An 18,824-nucleotide genomic window follows, 5' to 3' on the forward strand; every position below is an offset into this window, starting at 1 on the left:
CCCAGTACCCAGAGAGTCAAGCCTGGGAGAAGAAAAAAAGCCAAAATGGAACCAGAATGACAACCCTTAGTAATGTGGATAAGATCATCACAGATATACAGCTGTACACCAGTGAGCTGCTCGTGGACAGGAATTGAATGCAGTGTAGGCCATGTAGCTGTAGATGCTCAAGATGATTGTGGAAGGAATGAATGGTTCTGCCTGGCACAAAGGAACACGGGAATGTCTTTTGGTCTGGAGAGTCCAGTACTAGGACAGCTTCCACCCTGCTGCCCCACTGAATCTCTTGGGGAATTTGCTTTCTGCCTGGCTGAGGAAGGTGTGATCTGCTTCCTTCTCTGTGAGTTCTACAGGAGTGGGCCACTCTTAGGGAGGGCTGCGGCCCCTGGAACATTTTTACCATTGCTCAACGTAAACATTTGCAGGGTCAGGGGCAGTGGCTCATGCCTGTAATCCCAGCACTTTGGGAGACTGAGGTGGGCAGATCCCTGGAGATTAGGAGTTCAAGACCAGCCTGGCCAACATGGCAAAATCCCGTCTCTACTAAAAATTAGCAAGGCATGGTGGTACGTGCCTGTAGTCCCACCTACTAGGGAGACTGAGGCAGAAGAATCACTTGAGCCCGGGAGGTTGAGGCTGTGGTGAGCTGAGATTGTGCCACTGTACTCCAGCCTGGGAGACAGAGCAAGATCCTGTCTCAAAAAAAAAAAAAAGTGCAGGCTGTGTATTCAATCCACTAGATTTCACGACCTTGGTTCTTTGTCAGTAAAATTCAAAGGTGAGTAGTTAGTTGTTGGGAGGGTGACCTTCTGAGACAGGACCAAGGAAGCAGGCAAGAGGGACAGATCCTTCATAAATCCTGACAGAGCATCCTGTAGAAGGTAAAATATCCTTCTGGTTTGGAGGAGCATTTTAAACAAGGATATTTTAAATCAAGTTAGAGAGTCCTAAGCCAAGGACAGCATTTTATATTCAGTACTGGGAAGGTATTTTCTGTCAACAGTAGAAGGTCATACTTCTCTGTTTGGAACAACAGTCTTGTTTCCAGAAATGAAGAATGTGGAATTCTAATATTGTTCAAACATTGAAAAGAAAACAGTGTGAGAGTCAGTTTATATGGAAGTCGATAGTAGAAGATCACAAGCATACTGACCTATTTTAAATAAGATTTCATGTAGTTACAGTAAAACTTTGGGGAGAAAGTTGTATTCTTTCATGTATATATATTTGAGGGTCAGAAATTTTATATTTGAGAAAGAGAAATTGTAATTCAGCTATGATACCCTGTAAAATTAGGTAAAAATTAAACATTTCAAATAGTATTATCAGTTTTACTGACTAGAAGCATAGTATTTAATACAAATACTATTATAAAATATTTTTTAACAAGAGCCCCTTTTCACAAAACTAAAGCTGTTTAATGTTATTAACAGAGTGGTATGTAATTATTGGGGTAATTCAGTTTTTACTAGCAGTATGAATAAATTGTATTACAGAAGATACTTTAATATTTGAGGTTTATACCAAAGTATATAATATAGCCTTCTTTGATAACAATATTTACTTGAATAATTTATTTGATTTTGATCACATATTTTTCTTTTATCAAACAAGGTGGAGAAAAACTCCTCAAATTATTCTATGATGTTGCTATTTTCCGAGTAAATCCCAGAACCCCGACCACATACCTCTGTTTTTTTGTTTTTAACCATTTGTGCCTTCCCCCAAGCCCACATTAGTCTTTAAAACTTAATCAGAGGAGTTGGCTACTGTAATTTTTTTGGTAAATCATACTATTTATTATTACACAATTGTCACTGTCAAACCTTTAGAGAAGTTTCAGCTACCAAATAATATGAAAAATACTGCAGAGAAAAACTTCTATTTTCTCAAATTGGAGCAATGGTACATAGCCCGGTTTTGAGCTGATCACTCTAGTTTTAAACAAACAACCAAAGGATAACTACTTAAATGCTAAATGCCTTGTGATTGGTGGTAGTTCAAACTTTAGTTTGAACTTTAAACATAACTGGCTGACCCCTCCTTAAGAGAAGATACTGGCTGGGCACAGTGGCTCATACCTGTAATCCCAGCACTTTGGGAGGCTTAGGCAGGTGGATCATGAGGTAAGGAGTTTGAGACCAGCCTGGCCAACAGAATGAAACCTCGTCTCTATTAAAAATATGAAAAATTAGCCAGGCGTGATGTCAAGCAACTGTAGTCCCAGCTACTTGGGAGGCTGAAGCAGGAGAATCGCTTGAACCCAGGAGACAGAGGTTGCAGTAAGCCAAGATTGCGCCACTCGACTCCACCCTGGGGAAGACAGCAAGACTCTGTCTCTTAAAAAAAAAAAAAAAAAAAAGATACCACCGCAGTTCTCCTGGCAGAAAAACCACTGTGACAGCATATGTGCACATGCCACACCTTTGTTCAAGGCAGAAGGAAGAGGGAAAGCAAAGATACCCATTGACCTTGACAAATGTCCCATTGGCTGGAACTTTGACCAGTAGCCACTTCTAGCTGTGAAGAGTCTGAGAAGGAACATTAGGTCTTTACAGTTGTCAGTTTCAGCAAGAAGCAAAGGAAAAAGGTTTGGTTGTGGGGTAAATATATCTATATTATCTGCAGTAGGTCTAATAGATACTCATATTTTTATTGTTTTGCAGCTTTGTGTAGTCTTTTGGAATAATAAAACAATTTCACCTCTGCTGACAAACTTGACATTCCTTTTACTTCTTAAATTTATGGAGGTCTTTGCCCGATTTTTAAGCCGTAAAATAGCTGAAGAAAATTGGAAGTCATTGCATTCAAAGCTCATATTAAGTAATGCAGTCTATTTTAACAGGTTGCCGAATCGGGCATATATTTATTGCTGGCCACTTGCCATCCAGCAACAATAGAATTAATGATGATGATGAAGATGAATTTTTTTTTTTTTTAAACCATTTTGGAGAAAAAAAATCAGGTTCTATCAGATCTTAAAACCCTATCAGAAGGGTTAGAGTAACGTGTCTGCAGGCCCAGGAAGTATTTGCCATCACTTACAAAATACCTCAGATGATCTTCAGTTCATAGAAAATATGATTTTAGGGTGGTAATGATACAGGCATATCAGATGTTAGTGCTTGCCTTAAAGATGGTACTGTATCACATACAGTCTAAAATAATTATTTGCCATTTTTAGTGATAATGTTAGTAACACAGAAGTCTAGATGAAACCATAGAAGAGAGCTTTGAAAAATAACCCGCATCTCAGTACTTTTTCTCTGCATGTGTTTAGTAAGAAATCTGATACGGCCATTTAGGGGCAATGTTTAGAGTATTACTGACATTCAAGCTAGTATATTGAGCAATGTGTGTCTTTTCAGTAACACAAAATGAAATGATGAGAGTGTTCTTTTGGTGACGAAATACAGTCCTCAATGAAACCGAGACTCATGGTGATGAAAGAACCATGTAGGATGCCCAAGTAGAGGTGAGAACAGAAATCCTCCAAAGCAAGGAACTGTAGCTGTTAAAATGTATGTAAAGCAAAGTTCTGTTTCAGTATATGTCAGATAACTTTTTCCCTACAGGGTACCAGAAGTAAGAAATCTTCATATTTTCACTTTCTTAACATAGCAGTACATTTAATGCTTTCCCTGCGTCTGCAAGGTTTTCAAAAAAAGAAATACGGGAAGTTGGTTTTGCATGTCATGTTTCTGAAAGCCTCACTCTTAAACATAATGTAAATTTTTCCAGAATAATGAGAGAGGTAACAGAAACATGCAAAGATGTATATCAACAGCACATGAGTAACACTTTATTTGGAAGGCAAGTTTCCCCCAGATTGCATGGGTCACACATTTTGCTCAGGACAGTGTGCAAGGTAATATATCTTAGGCTTCAGACTCAGTGTGAGTTCATAGCCAACCTCCATCACTAAGATCTGATGTTGGGAAAATTACTTAACCTCTTGATTTCTTCATCTGTGCAGTGGGACTCTCACTGGGGAGACAACCTTCCTTGCAGAGTTGTTGTAAGGGATGAGCGGAGAAATGCTTTACATACTTCCTGATGTGTAAATGTTCAGTAAATGCTATTTCTATGACAAGGATGATGATAAGAAAGTACCTTTTTGGGACATACCAATTATGGATTTTAAGTCTTGTAGAATCACTAGTTGCTACTCCAAGATTATCCTTAGGAACCAGCATTTCTGGTAGTACTACATTTCGTAAGTGAAGTCCTTTTATACATTTTTATTATTGTTACGCCCAGATAATAATTTGTAAAACTGTTATCAGCAGTATAAAAGGATTACTTTCAGAATTTTCAAGATCATGGATTCTAGATGACAATGGATATTCCACTTATTAATAATGGACAGTTTTAAGGACAGTTACTTCAGAAGGTTTTGTTTTGTTTTGTTTTGTTTTTAGGAAAAACAAGTTTTCCTATAATATGTGGCATTTTATGGCCAATCTATTTTTTATGAATTCTACCTTCAAATAATAATAACTTAGAGAATTGCAATTCATAATCCTTTAATTAAGAAAATAGTGATTTCTTGCCTTAATTTGAAAAGGAAATGCTTATACTGTGCAACTCTCTTCTTTAACAGCTTTATTCATAATTGCCAAAACTTGGAAGCAACCAAGATGTTCCTCAATAGGTAAATGGATAATTAAACTGCACTATATCCAGACAATGGAGTATTATTCAGCACTGGAAAGAAATATTATTCAACACTAAAAAAAAATGCGCAATCAAGCAATAAAAGGGCATGGAGGTACCTTAAATGCATGTTACTAAGTGAAAGAAGTAACATGGCTACAATGTAAAGCTACATATTTTATGATTCCTATTATATGATATTTTGGATGAAACAAAACTATGCAGATAGTAAATTACTGGTGATTGGGGAGAGTTAGGGATGGATAGATAACATAGAGGATTTTCGTGGCAGTGAAAATATTCTGTATTATACTATGGTCGTAAATACATGCCATTATACATTGTCAAAACCACTGAAATATGCAACACTAAGAGTGAGCCTTAATGTAAGTCATGGAATTACATTTTTTTATATTTGGGTACTAATGATATGTCAGTGTAGGAATAGTACGTAATGTTGATAGTGAGGAGGCTGTGCCTTTGGGGGACAGAGGATATATGGGAACTTTGTACTTTCCACTCAGTTTTGCTGTGCATCTAAAACTTCTCTTTTTAAAAAAGTCTGTTTTAGAAAACATACACACACAAAAGAAGGGAAAAAGGGGAAATACTTGTGCCCTGCAATTCTCCTCTTGACAGCTGAAGAATGGGGCTTGACTCTCTGGGAATAGCTTGTTTCCAAAAAAAAAAACAGAAGAAGAATAAAAGAATGTAATTTAAAAAGGTAACTATATCTGACTTTGCTCATTTTAATGAAATTCAAGCTAATTCATTTTTATCGATCACTAAATAATTAGTAACTTTATTAACTACTAGTAATACTAGTCATAACCTCATAGTATTTGTAAAGTTTAAAAAAGGAATCTAAAGGGAAAAAAAGTTTAGTCTTTGTAATCTGTCAACAAATCTTTTAAAGATAGCACATTTCAATTTGTAAAATCATTTTGTCACTACTGCAAAAATTAAAATGTGAAAATTTGAAGTTGTAGAATGATAAATGTATGAGTTAGAATGTTTGGGCTTACCTTTTTATTACAAGTATTAAAAAAAACCTTTTGAGATTAGACACTACATGAAAATAGTATTTGTTTTCTATGGAATACTTTTTTAGCTCTCTTTAGGATATTAAGGAAGCATCTGTGATATCCCAGCAAAGAATGCCTTTTTTGGCTGGGCACGGTGGCTCACTCCTGTAATCCCAGCACTTTGGGAGGCGAAAGCGGGCAGATCACCTGAGCTCAGGAGGTTGAGACCAGCCTGGCTAACATGGCGAAACCCCTTCTCTACTAAAAATACAAAAATTAGCCAGACATCTGTAATTCCAGCTACTCAGTAGGCTGAGGCAGGAGAATCGCTCGAACCCAGGTTGGGGAGATTGCAGTAAGCCAAGATCGCGCCACTGCATTCCTGCCTGGGCGACCAGAGTGAAACTCCATCTCAGAACACACACACACGCACGCACACACACACAAAACGAATACCTTTTTCTCTTAATCACTAAAGATCTATAGTTGCTGATGCTTCCCGTGTTGGGAAAACCCTTATAAGATCTTGGCCTGGGGACCAAGTGAGGAAGATCACCTGTCACCACAGGCCTGCAAGGGGTCACTTGCTGGCCTCACATTGACCACAGAGGTCTTAGCAAGGCTAATCTAATGAATTCAGAGTTTCTGTGTTAATTAAAAATCAGCCAAATAAACAGACCAAAAACCCTGAGGTTAAACCTTTAAACGCAAAGTGACAACTTCTGAACTCAATGACAGCTTCTGCCTGGAGACTGTAGTCATTAACCACAAGACAGATATTTCTGATGAGGAAATAACTGCAAATGGTAGACCCTTAGCTGATGCCAAACTATTCTATGTAAGGAAAGTGTTCTCGGCAATAGTGCTTCTTTCCAGGAAGGAAGGGACTAGATATTCACATACGAATGAGCCCTTTTCTGACCTCTAACTTTTGAGTTGCTAAATTATTATCCCTTAGAATGTTTTAGAGAAATGGACTTATATTTTGGTCAAGTATTTCTTTTTTCTTTTTTTTCCCCCTGTACCCTCTTCCATTTGGTAACAGCACAAGAGTTTTATAAAATAATGTCAAAATTTGGCCATAAAAAAAGAGAACCATTAAATGCATATGATCCAATTTTTTGAGCTAGAGCTAGAAACACTGGCTTTTCCCTAGGAGAACAAGATACTTCTTAGAAACAGAACAATCTGTCCTCTACAAGTAGTGATTACTAGAATTCTCATTTTTTAAAACAGGCTTTATCAGGCATTCTGACTCTTTTTCTAAAGAAATGGCTGTTGCTAACCACGCTTTGATTTCACTGGGGAATTAATGCTCAGTGGCACATTAGAATTCATGCAGTAGCATTAAATAATTACTGTTTCTTTATATATCTTTTGCCAACTTAGAAGTACATTAAAATTGGCTGTAGGAGAATTCAGGACACCTCACTCTGAAGAAAATCCCCATCCATATATATATATATATATATATTCTCCACTCAGCGAATAAGAGGCAACCTTGAGTACCTGGCAACAAACGAATTGCACACATAGCAACAAGAAAAGTCGAGTAATATAGAAAGAGGAAAGAGAAGCTGGTCTACATGAGCTCCCGTGGTGGTAGTAAACCTCAGAAAATATCAGATCTGTAGACAGCAGCTTGGCATGAGAGAGGAATTCATGGTTTTCCATAAATCTAGTGACAGGCCAGGTCGGGTAGGGCAACACCATCTTGTCTGCCCAAGTAGCATACTGGGCAGGAGGAGAAAAGTGAGGTACAGAGCTGGAGTCAAGAGCCAAAGTGGAGGAGGAGGAAGGCTGGGAGAGTTGAAGGATGTAGGACAGGCAAGGAAAGGTGGTACTGTGAGGGTCTTTAGTTGAGCCAGCTCCCAAGCCTGATTCAGTGTGTCATTTGGTGCCACACCTGGCCACAGCTGCTTAGACCCCAGCGAGGGCTGCCCTCTGTGCGTGGAGCAGCAGGAGGGCTCAGAGGCCTCAAATGACTGTCTGAGGTTTGCAAGCAGCAAAAAGTGAGGGCTCTGTTCAGTGTATAGTGGAGAAAATCAGAATGAGAGAGTTCCCAGCCTTGCTCTTCTCTACACTACCTTGGGCCTTAGCTTCATCTGTAAAACAGGGATAATAATACCCCAGAGAGGGTGTTGTAAGGATTGGATATGTTAAATTATATCGAATTCCCCTCACAGTGCACTGTGGTAGCTGTTTGACAAAGTTAATTCATTTCCTCCTTTACAGCCTCGGACTCCATAACCCATAATGACGACAGCTCCTGCAGTTTCATTTGTAGAACAAAATAATACTTTCTAAAATGTGAAACTACTACTCATCCAGTGAAAGAATTAAGAAACTTACACATAATGCTTTATATACCTCAGATCTCAAAGACTTGCTAATTTGTGGCAAAGAGAAAGCACATATGGTGCTACCAGAGCAGTCCAGGAAACTGGCTGTGAAGGGCAGCCTATGCTAAAAGTGAAATAGAAGCTCCTTGCCAAGCTATGGGAACCAGGGCTGGTGGGAAGCCACATGCCCACAGACCTAAAAACAGAGTGGTTAGTTCTAGACGTGTGCCTGTAAAGTAGGGGTTGCAGTGCAAACTGCTGGGCTGTGGGCTAACTGTGGCTCACAGAGTTTTTTTTTCAACCCTTAGCCACTGTAGTGTTTTTTTTTTTTAAATAGCTTTAGTCGGAGGCTTGACTCTCGTTTATTCATTTCTAGTTGCCCTAGACCTGGTGGTTCTGTTCCTGTTTGGACCTTCAAATGTTCTGACCCCTTTTTTGAGCCCACCGCAGAGCAGGGGCACAAACCAGAGAGCAGACGGTGGACTCAGAACCGGGGACTGAATGTATCCTATCCCTTTGTCCTAGGGTTGCCAGGTGAAATATAGCACTTTTAGTTAAATTTGAATGTCAGATAAACAATTTTTTTTTATTTTTTGTTTATTTTTTTTAGTGTAAGCGGGTTCTGTGTAATATTTCCATTTCCTAAATCTGGCAGTACTGCTTTATTCCCACTTACAATTCTCATCCTCGCAACCGTAGGTACTAAGTAGTAATTATCATTGTAACATTGAGGTAAAGAATCTTGAAAATAGAACACCTTAGCAGCCTTTGGGACAGAAAGAGGGGATGCATTTATTTCAGCATTTGAAATAGCATGTGAATGAGTGTTTGAATTTGATATGGGGTAAAATTGGAAACTATCATGGCTAGAGGGCTTTTTTTTTTTTCACGTACTGGGTGATGACAGCTAGAAGGTGACTGGAGGTGGCCCTCGCTCACTGAAGAATCATGTGAGGGCAAGGATCATTCCTAAGACTGTCTTGGGTGGCATCTTGATACCTGTTACATGAGAGGATGTTAAATACTTCCAGATGTAATTGTGGTAGACTCCAGGCAGGCAGTCTTTGTGAAGGCGGAGTCACATCAGGCTCTGCACTGTCACCTCTTGGTGACATTGGCCTCTTTCCTATCCCGGAACTGCTCTGCCCACTCTGAGTTCAGCTAAAGTTCAAAGCATCAAAGGAAGGAGAACTTCCTTCCTAAGTTCTGCCTTATCTCTGTTTAACCACCTGAAGCCTAGGAGGACTCTGAGGAGGTGGCGTGCGTGGATAAAGGTCAGCCAGGTTCATTGAGTGTCTTCTAGTCAGGTGCCCTGTCACACCTGATCTCCTCACTGTGTGTAAGGGAGGTAATATTTATTTTTTTAATAAGCTTTATTTTCTGAGCAGTTTTAGGCTCATAGCAAAATTGAGCAGAAAGTATAGAGAGTTCCCATATACCCCCTGTCCCCACACAGGCACAACCTCACAATTTCAACACCTCAACCCACACTGGTGCATTTGTTAAAATGGGTTATTCTTTTTTAAAGGTGAGAGAACTAAGGGGTAGAAGGGCAGAGACCCTGAGGCAGCCGGCTTCAGGCTTATCCACTGTGACCTGCTCTGCCATGTGCCTGTGACCTGCCTCAGTATCCGGTCACTCGCTGCCCAGTGGTCCTTCTGGCCTTCCAGATCTTCATTCTCATAAGGAAATGTCGATGGTGGGGATAGCATTAGATAAGCAGAGGAAGGGGTGGTTAGATTGCTGTCTTTTGTTCATCCATGGAGAAATTCTCTTCCAAGGGATAAGTGAAGGTTTGGAGAAATTGTGAAGTAATTTCCTCCAAGTTGGTTTTTGTCTATGTCCCTCCCTTCTGTTTTCCAATTCCACCAAAGATTGAAAGAAATAAGGTTGATTCAGTGACCCTAAAAATATTTTATCTGAAAGTTCTAGAAGTTACTTTTATATGACAGCCAAGTAATTTTAAGCAAAGTTTGATGGAAATTGCTGTCAGGCTTTTAAAGTCACTGTTTTTCAAAGCATCAATGCTAAGTGTAGTTTTAAGAGAAATGGCACATCACTTTCAGGTTTAACAACCAGTGAGTTAGAGTGCTCTTCCACCTCAGACCTTGCCTAAACCAGGTACAGTCCCTTGTGTCCCCAAGAACAGCAGGGACATGATTATCACTGGACCACAGAGCTTCTTCCCTTTCATGACAAACAGCAGACTGTTATATAAATGAGCCAAAGATGGCCTCTGTCTGTTGGTCTCTAGGTTATTTCCTCACTGCAGGTTGAGACTCATTAACTCAAGAGCCCACCAACACCAAACTAATTTTTATACATCGAATTATTTTTAAAATAGCCCAAACAAGCAGCTATTTAGAGCCTGCCTTACACATTCTGTGAAACCTCCCCTAGCATCTATTGGCCATTGATAAGATAGAGCTTTGTGGTTTTAAGACACTGAGCTGCTACTGCCCTTCAAAGTTCTCTGACATAGAGATACTCCACCATGCTGTGAAGTGACATCACTTAGTCCTAAGCCCTCATTCTAATGCACCTCTCCCTTGGGAGTTCCTTCGCCCTCCTCCCCTTCTGCATGGCGACCTGCTCACTGTTTGCCTCTGGATGCCCTCGCATGCAACCCTGTACAAAGCACTACTCATTAAAGCTTGTTGTGTGTTAACTGCCTCTGTGGTCCTGTCTTTTTCCCAGATCAACCTCAAATCCCTTGAACAAACCCCCCCCCTACACAGTAGTACCTTGGCACAACTAAGATTTTATGAAAGCCAGTGTATGAACTTCCAGAACTAAAGATCACTCCACATTGCCTTAACGCTGGAGTGGACCCTTCTACTCTTCCTTTCTTCCTCCATCTTTTGGATACCAAATAGTTCTGTATATTTTTTAAATGTATATATTAATAAACAGCTTGTGTATGATATAGGTTTGCCCTGTTTCACATATATTTGTCTCTTGTATTCATGTGTTATACTAGGAAAAGTTATGAAGCTCTTTTAGATTGCAAAGATCACAGACATTGTTAGGTTTTTTTTTTTTTTTTGAGAAAGTACCTTTATTTTTTTATTATTTTTTTATTATTATTATTATACTTTAAGTTCTAGGGCACATGTGCATAACGTGCAGGTTTGTTACATATGTATACTTGTGCCATGTTGGTGTGCTGCACCCATCAACTCCTCAGCACCCATCAATTCATCATTTATATCAGGTATAACTCCCAATGCAATCCCTCCCCCCTCCCCCCTCCCCATGATAGGCCCCGGTGTGTGATGTTCCCCTTCCCGAGTCCAAGTGATCTCATTGTTCACATTGTTAGGTTTTTAATGAAAGTAACTATAATGCCTAAAATGGATTGAGCACTTACTGTGTGTCGGGCAACGTGTTAAGCTCTTTACATGCATTGTTTTATTTAATCATCACCACAACCAATGAGGTGTTTTTATTCACATTTTATGCATGCAGAAAGTGGGCTCAGAGAGATTAACTGCCTCGCTTAGAGTCACACTGACGATGGCAGAGCTCAGATGTGAACCCAGTTTCTCAGATGTGTTCGCCCGTGATCCGCTCTTACCATTACTCCTCAGTAAATGAGAAGCTTTTCTACAAGTACACATGGGGAAGTAAGCAAACAGTCTCAGCAGGCAAAGAGGAAAAGGGAAGATGATTCATCAACATTCGGGACTCAACAGCATTGTTGATCGTTCTATAGCAGCTGTACAGGCCTAACACAGTTCCACTGGGGAACCATCCAAGTGGCAACATCATCTCTGCCTCAGCCGCCTCTTAACTTTTTTCTCCTTCCTTTCTCTTCTTTCTCATGGCTTCTGCTGCTTCATGGCCCTTTCTCCTGCGTGTTTGTACTTCTCTGTTTCTATGTCACTCTCTGGCCTCTAGGTTCGCTCTGAATATCTCCCAGTTACATTTCCCTAGGTAGAGTGGATGGTTGGGTTGTCTCGCCCCATGCATTAGTGAGAACTGCACACCAGGGCACCTCGCCTTGGAGGCTCATGGCTGGCTCTCAGCTGTCTGCCTTTGATTTGGGCTCCAGGCCCTGGTTCATTCAGCTGGGCCAGCACCACATCCTATAAACTATGGAAATTTTATGTAAGATTCCATAGAAGGAGGCCATAAGTGGAACTTGAACTTGTAGGCTTCAGTGAAATAGGGCAATGAAAGCCCAGAGTTTTCCTAAGATCTGTCTGGCAAAATCATGTACTTTTCAAATACTTTTAATGTGTCTAATATGAAAATTTAAAGATTATATGTTTAAAACTTTAGCAAATAGAGGTATTTGCTAAGAGTAGTTCTAGCAATAAATATGCAAGATATGAAATCTGTGCATACTAGGGAAATTCCAACGTATTTCTTCAGTGTGCTTGATTAGATCAGGACATTAAACTTAAATTGTTAGAAACAACAATAGAGTTGTATACAACATTTAATTAGTTTTCTTAGTCTTCTATTTCATAAACACTTAGTGAGTATGTAAGCAGGCAGTATCTTATGTTTCCATACATTATCAATGAGATTATAAGTGAGACACAGTCCTATATGCTTCCCTTTCAGTCCTGTAGAATCTTAACTTTTCATAGTGTAGCAGATACTCAATAAATGACCTGGCCTAATTAATCAGCCCTGATGCCACTTGAGAAGAAAGTACAAATCAAAGAATCTTTTCTTATAAGCATGGAGTCAAGGGGAAGTAATACTATTTCTTTAATGCCTTATACCCAATTTAATAATGTCTGGGTTAAAATAATGGGTTGCAATTATGAAATTTTGGGTCCTTCCTTTCCTTTCACACAGTGTATCAGCCGTACCTTTCACCGGAGCAAATAGACGTGTTCAGGAAAAAAACATCTTTGGCTTGCTTTCAGTTTATCTTTTTTTGTGAGGGTTTCACGACTGCATTTGAAATTTGGGCCCATTTTACTTCTACATGGAATGTCAGGCTGTAAAACCCTAATTAAGTTGATGAAAGACTACAAAAGAAACCTAAGGAGCCTGTGAAGAGGGGGGATCAATTCTATCCTTGTTAGTAGTTAAATTTTAGAAGTGACTTCCTTGTCCTGCCAGCTCATGAGAACTGGGTCTAGAGAACTTAAATTACTTCATTCCCATCGCCACTCAGCTGGGTAATGCCTTAATACTACAAGGATAGGTCAATTCTATCCTTGTTAGTAGTTAAATTTTAGAAGTGACTTCTTCGTCCTGCCAGCTCATGAGAACTGGGTCTAGAGAACTTAAATTACTTCATCCCCATCGCCACTCAGCTGGATAATGCCTTAATACTACAAAATTAAAAGCTGGTAGCCTTTTGATGTTTTCAAATATTTGTGTAAGTCGTAAATCTAAGTTAACAAGTTGATTTTATTTGTGACTTTTAAATTGAGGCTCATAGTCTATGCATGCATACACACACGCACACAATGTCTTACAGTTAGCTTTAATGCGGTAAATCATTTCCAGAGGTGATCAGCTGGTGGAATTGGTTAACAATATGACTGTTCCTCTTTACAGTTGCTGGATAAACCCCTCCCAATGCTTCATTCAGGGCATTTTGACCACATCATTTTCTTCTTTTCTAACTGTAACTCATAGAAATCCCATGGGATCAGGAACCCATTTTAAGAAATATGTCAGCAACTTTTGAAATGTAGGAAACTAACCAATTAGTGTCAGCTTTTCCCATGAGGGAATAAAATAGGAAAAGTTAATCTATGCTACAGAGGTTACTTTAGCAGATCCTCTAATAGTGGTACATTGTATAAATGATCATTTTTGACAAAGCTGAAACAAATCATCATAACTTTTTTTTTCTGTTTTGATGTTCAGTATATTCCAAAAGCTTTTGAATTTATAAAGTATCTTTGGAAATTTACAGGAATGAAGAATTTACTAAATGTAGTACATTTAATGGGAAAACCAAATAAAATTCAAATATAATCTCTAGGTGTTCTGTAGATTTTTTTATATACCTAGTCTTTCAGAGGCTTATTGGTTTCTATTTTTCTGTGATGTGAATTTAATTAGTTTTAATGTAGATTTAAAATTTAATAAACATGTGATTACCTGCCATCTGTCAAGCAGTATGCAAGGTGCAAAAACACACACCATGCTCATGTATTCCTTACATACATCCTGTAAGAAATTACCCCAATTCCAGATAAGAATCACAAAAGCTATGACTCATCCTTAAGTATGTGACTAATCAGTGGCATTGTAGGGATTATAAATCAAGGCATGTGACCCTCAAGTCTATTTTACTTCTCAACAAAATTCATTTATAAGAAAAAAATCCTGAAAATACTACCATATACACATTCTTTTGATTGTTGGAGGATCAATAATCTGATTCAGTAAAGGAAGATTTTGTTGCTGACTCATTAAAGGAAAGTGATTCAATGTGTTGGTTAATGCCGTGGGCTTTGGAGTCAGGCCAGCTTGGAGATGAACCCTGGCACCTTGTCTATGGAAAAATGTGGTGACTTTGACTAAAGTTGTTTTTTTGACTTCCAAGCCTCAGTTTCTTCATTTCTCTAACGATGATAAAACATATTTTATAGGGTTGTAGCAAGAATTGGTTACAATACTAAAGTCACAGCATTTAGCAGAGTACTCAGCAGATAATACTGATTCTTGGTAACTGTTGGTAATAATAGTGGTGAGTTAGGAAGGTAATTTACAAATTGGTTAAAGATGCTGATTGTTTTGTTCAGGAACATATGAAAACTTTGTTATTAATAAAATGATATTGATCTCAATGAAGATTTTGAGTGGTAAATGGCCCATAAATAATATCTATAACTTTATGTGATGCTTTAAGATACTCTGAAATATGGAGCCAGATTGGAACATTTTCCAATTATGTCCATATTTTGATTACTGTTGATAATAAGTGGGGGGTAGTGGCATGAATAAGTTCTAGACAGTTGAAGCATCCCAATCCTTTTAAAAAATATGTGTACAAAAATAATTATGTGTTGAGTCATTGAAAAAAATTCATACAACTAATTTATGGCAGAGGGGTTTGGCTTTTAAAACCATTATTGGTGCATGGACCCTCAATTAGGAATATACTGGATCAATCTTCAGTTACATATATATACACACATATGTATCCAATTAAAGATTGATCACGTTAAAATAAACAAGTTTTTCCAAAATCTAGGCATGGTCAGAGTTTTATTTTTTATTTCTTGTAAATATTTTAAAATACTTCTCCATATAGTCTTGGTCAAGAAACATCAAAGTGATTTAAAGGGATAACCTGAATATTTATCTGTAAGCTGTGAGGTCAACAAAGTAAGAAGAACTTTGTGCAAAAATATGAATTTTAAAGATAGTCTTTGCAGAATTAATCTGTTATGAAAATGAACTAGATAAATGTAGACATGATTCATACTTTTAAGATAAGCTAAATTCCTTTGTCGGGAACTGACTGTTGAAAATGGTATTTGTATTAAATAGGATCAAATGAACTCAAAAAGAAAACTTTCCATTTGTAAACATAAAAGGGTAGTGTGCATGTGTACGAGCATGTTTATATGAGCGTGTGTGTTCTGGTTTATATAATCATAACCCTTTTACTTAGTCATCCTTCTAACTAATGAATTTTAATGTTTTAGCCTTTGCTCTTCAATATGTTACCTATTTTGTAGGAAAAACATCTCCATTCAAATTATAATCCTGTTTTTATTTTATTTCTCAGATGATGCAACATGCTTGGAATAATTATAAAGGTTATGCCTGGGGATTAAATGAACTGAAACCTATATCAAAAGGAGGCCATTCAAGCAGTTTGTTTGGTGAGTAGATGTGCTTGGGTTTCTTAGTGACTTAGTAACTTCTCAGTAACTTACTAACTTCTCCCCAATTGCTTCAGCTTATGGATGGTGAAGAAGTCTGTGTAATATGGCCCAGGCCATTTGGTTAGGAAACTTGCACACCTGATGAAATTAGGTAAGGATTGTGCATAGTGTGTCCTTCAGTTAGAGTAGTGGCTGCGTGTTCAAATCACCTGCGTAACTTTAAAGAGTACTGATTCCTGGAGCATACTTATAAAGATTCTCACTTAATGGTTATAGGGTGCAGTATCAGGATTTTTGGCCTCTGGGTTGATTCCCACCATAGAAGCACTTGGTGGGCTGCACTAACTGCGTCCTGTTAGGTAAAAGCTGTGCCTTTATACATAAGCTGGGCAAGGCTGCCAGCCCTGGTGATCTTCACTGTATCTCAATTTTGGCTGTAGGTTTCTCCTGTTTGTACCATGGAAAAGAAAGTGAGAATGGATTAGGTTAGTTGAACTTCCATTTATCTACTTTTGCACGCTTTATTGCATTTGGTTCCTGCAGCAGCCCTCTGTGACTGGTACTGTGGGTGTTAATAACATTCCATTGTGGAAGTAAGAAAGCTGAGTAACACAAGGGTTTCATGGATTCTTTGGGTCACAGAGCTGCCCAGTATCCTCCTACTGCACTTGATTTCTTTCTAATCCTTAAAATTTGTCTGTAAGTAACAGGATGAAGGCAATACAGTGTTACTCAGGAACTTCTGAATTCAACAATAGAATACTTTCTATACTTTAACTGAAAATGTTAAATAATAGCAATTCACATGATAGTTTCAGCTCACATTTATTGAGCACTTACTGTGTGCCAAGTGCCATGCATGCATTATCTCATTTACCCTCATTAAAGTATAATTTTATAGGTGAGAAAAATGAGGCCCAGAGAATAGTTTTCCCAGAGATAGCCACCTACTAACTGGCAGAGCTGAGACTTGAACCCTGGGGTGGCTGACGTTAGAGTCCATGCTCCTAATTCTGACATTTTGCTTTTCCATTAATTTAGAACCTTCCATGTGTTTGGCTTTACTTGTAGCACTGGTGATAATAATAATAATACAAGTCTTTGCACAGGTCTTTACACAAGTATTTGTCTAGTACACAACATATAAAATGTAAATAGTGAATTATCAATGCATCAGGTGGTTCAATATGTACTTCCATGAAGTTCTGAGGAACCAGTAGGACCTCAGGTTGGGAGAAGGGCATTGAAGGGTTTGCAAGAACAGGTAGAAAGAGCTGGGAAAAGTAGAAGAAAAGAGACTGTTGGTCTATCAGAGTGACACAGTTTTGAGATGAATAGAGCCTGTACCTGAAGTAGACGCAGTAGAAGTAATTCCAGACACTTCTAAAGTAGTGTTTTCAGGATCCAGCTACCAGTTAACATGGGTAAGGGAGAGGTATGAATTGAAGAGAGAAACTCTGAAACTTCATGCAGAGCCAGAGGCCTTTATTTTTTCGTTGTTTATTATAACATTTTTTGAAAAAATTATAACTCCATTTTGCTTTTAACTGTATAAAAGTCGTTCGTACCCTTAAGAAATCAGTTAATGTGTTAAATTGCCATAATCTTTATCAGAGGGATTATTTGGTTTTCTGTTAAAACATTTACGATTTTAAAATTTGTTATTGAACATTAAAAATATGCTAGGTCTCTTAGGCCTGACTTTGTTTTTTGGTTTTCATTGGCTTTTTCAGTAAAAAAAAAAACACTTTTCATAATCAAGATAAGAACTTGCTCTTAGAAAAAGAGCTACAGGTATTAGCATAAGGAAATGAAATATTAATAATTCAAATGGTATTTAATCTCATTCCATCTTCAAATTAAAATAAGATGCATAATGATTTTCTTATTATAGAAATACCAATATAGTGGAACTTGTTACAAAGGCATACAAAGTTTTCATTTTTACAGATGAGAAAAACTTTTAACTGACTTCTTAAGCCCGCTTCTCTGTCAGATTTCTTATCTGTGTAGTATATAGTCCCGTATATTCACTCAGCAAACCAGGCAGAAGATAGGAAAATGTGAGTTCTTCACCACCGGGCTTCTTAGGAAATAGTTTTTCGTTTGAGATAAGTGATTTTGGGTTTTAACCCTAAAAACAACCTTTTTGGAGAAAGTATTAGGCATTGTGAATCTTTTCCCGGTTATTAGCCATGGGGGAGCTCTTCAAGTCTGCTTCCTTCTCATGGTCGTTTCTCACCAGTTACGTTGAACCTTCCATCTTTTTCATAGACAAAGACTGGTTCCTTCCTAAACAACTTGAATGAATATAAAAAAGCATCTTAAATATTTGTGATCTCCCAATTCCATCTTAAACAGGAAACTAGAACTATTTATTTCAGTATTTCAGTGGTAAAAAAGATTTCAAGTAAAACTGCACCTCAAAGAGAGGTATTTTGTGCTTGACCAATTATTCCCATTGTAAAGCTACAATACAAGAAATAAAAATATTAACTTAAGGCTGTTAATAACTTAGAAATGAAATGTCAATGAAAACATGAAGCTGATACCATATTTCAAAATGCCCACTTTAAAATATTCCCTCCAGTGTCTATCTGAATCCATAGTTCTAGCTTCAAAAAAGTTAAAGGAAATTGGATTACAGTAAAACATTTCACAAAATGCAAGTGTCTTCAGGTTTCTTTCTCCTTATCATTAGATAAGATTTACAATTTTTATCTTGTTGAAAGTCAAGTGTTTTAATATTCTGTTATTTATAGTTTTCTAATAACTTCTCAACTTGGCATTTGAAAGGCATGTGCCAGTGAAATAATTTTCATTTATATTTATAGATTCGGTCTTGGATTGTCCAGAATGCTAATTATGTATAGGAAGTGTAGTGCTCAGTCTTTCAGCAGCCATTCATTGTGCACCTGAGTGTAGGATCGGCTGCCTGCCACTTGCACAGCCAGTAACAAGGATGAAGTTCAGTGAAAGGAAAA

General features: G+C 38.0%; 1 protein-coding gene across 1 annotated transcript in view; it reads left to right on the forward strand.

The window, feature by feature from the left end:
- MAN1A1 (mannosidase, alpha, class 1A, member 1) overlaps window positions 1-18,824 on the forward strand; it is a 166,967-nt gene that overhangs the window by 26,441 nt on the left and 121,702 nt on the right. Inside the window, exon 3 of the mRNA XM_011942954.1 lies at window positions 15,741-15,837. Coding sequence (XP_011798344.1) covers window positions 15,741-15,837 — 97 coding nt within the window. The remainder of the gene's footprint in view (window positions 1-15,740; window positions 15,838-18,824) is intronic.

The sequence above is a fragment of the Colobus angolensis genome, unplaced genomic scaffold, assembly GCF_000951035.1.
Source record: "Colobus angolensis palliatus isolate OR3802 unplaced genomic scaffold, Cang.pa_1.0 Scaffold213, whole genome shotgun sequence".
Taxonomy (NCBI): Eukaryota; Metazoa; Chordata; class Mammalia; order Primates; family Cercopithecidae; genus Colobus; species Colobus angolensis.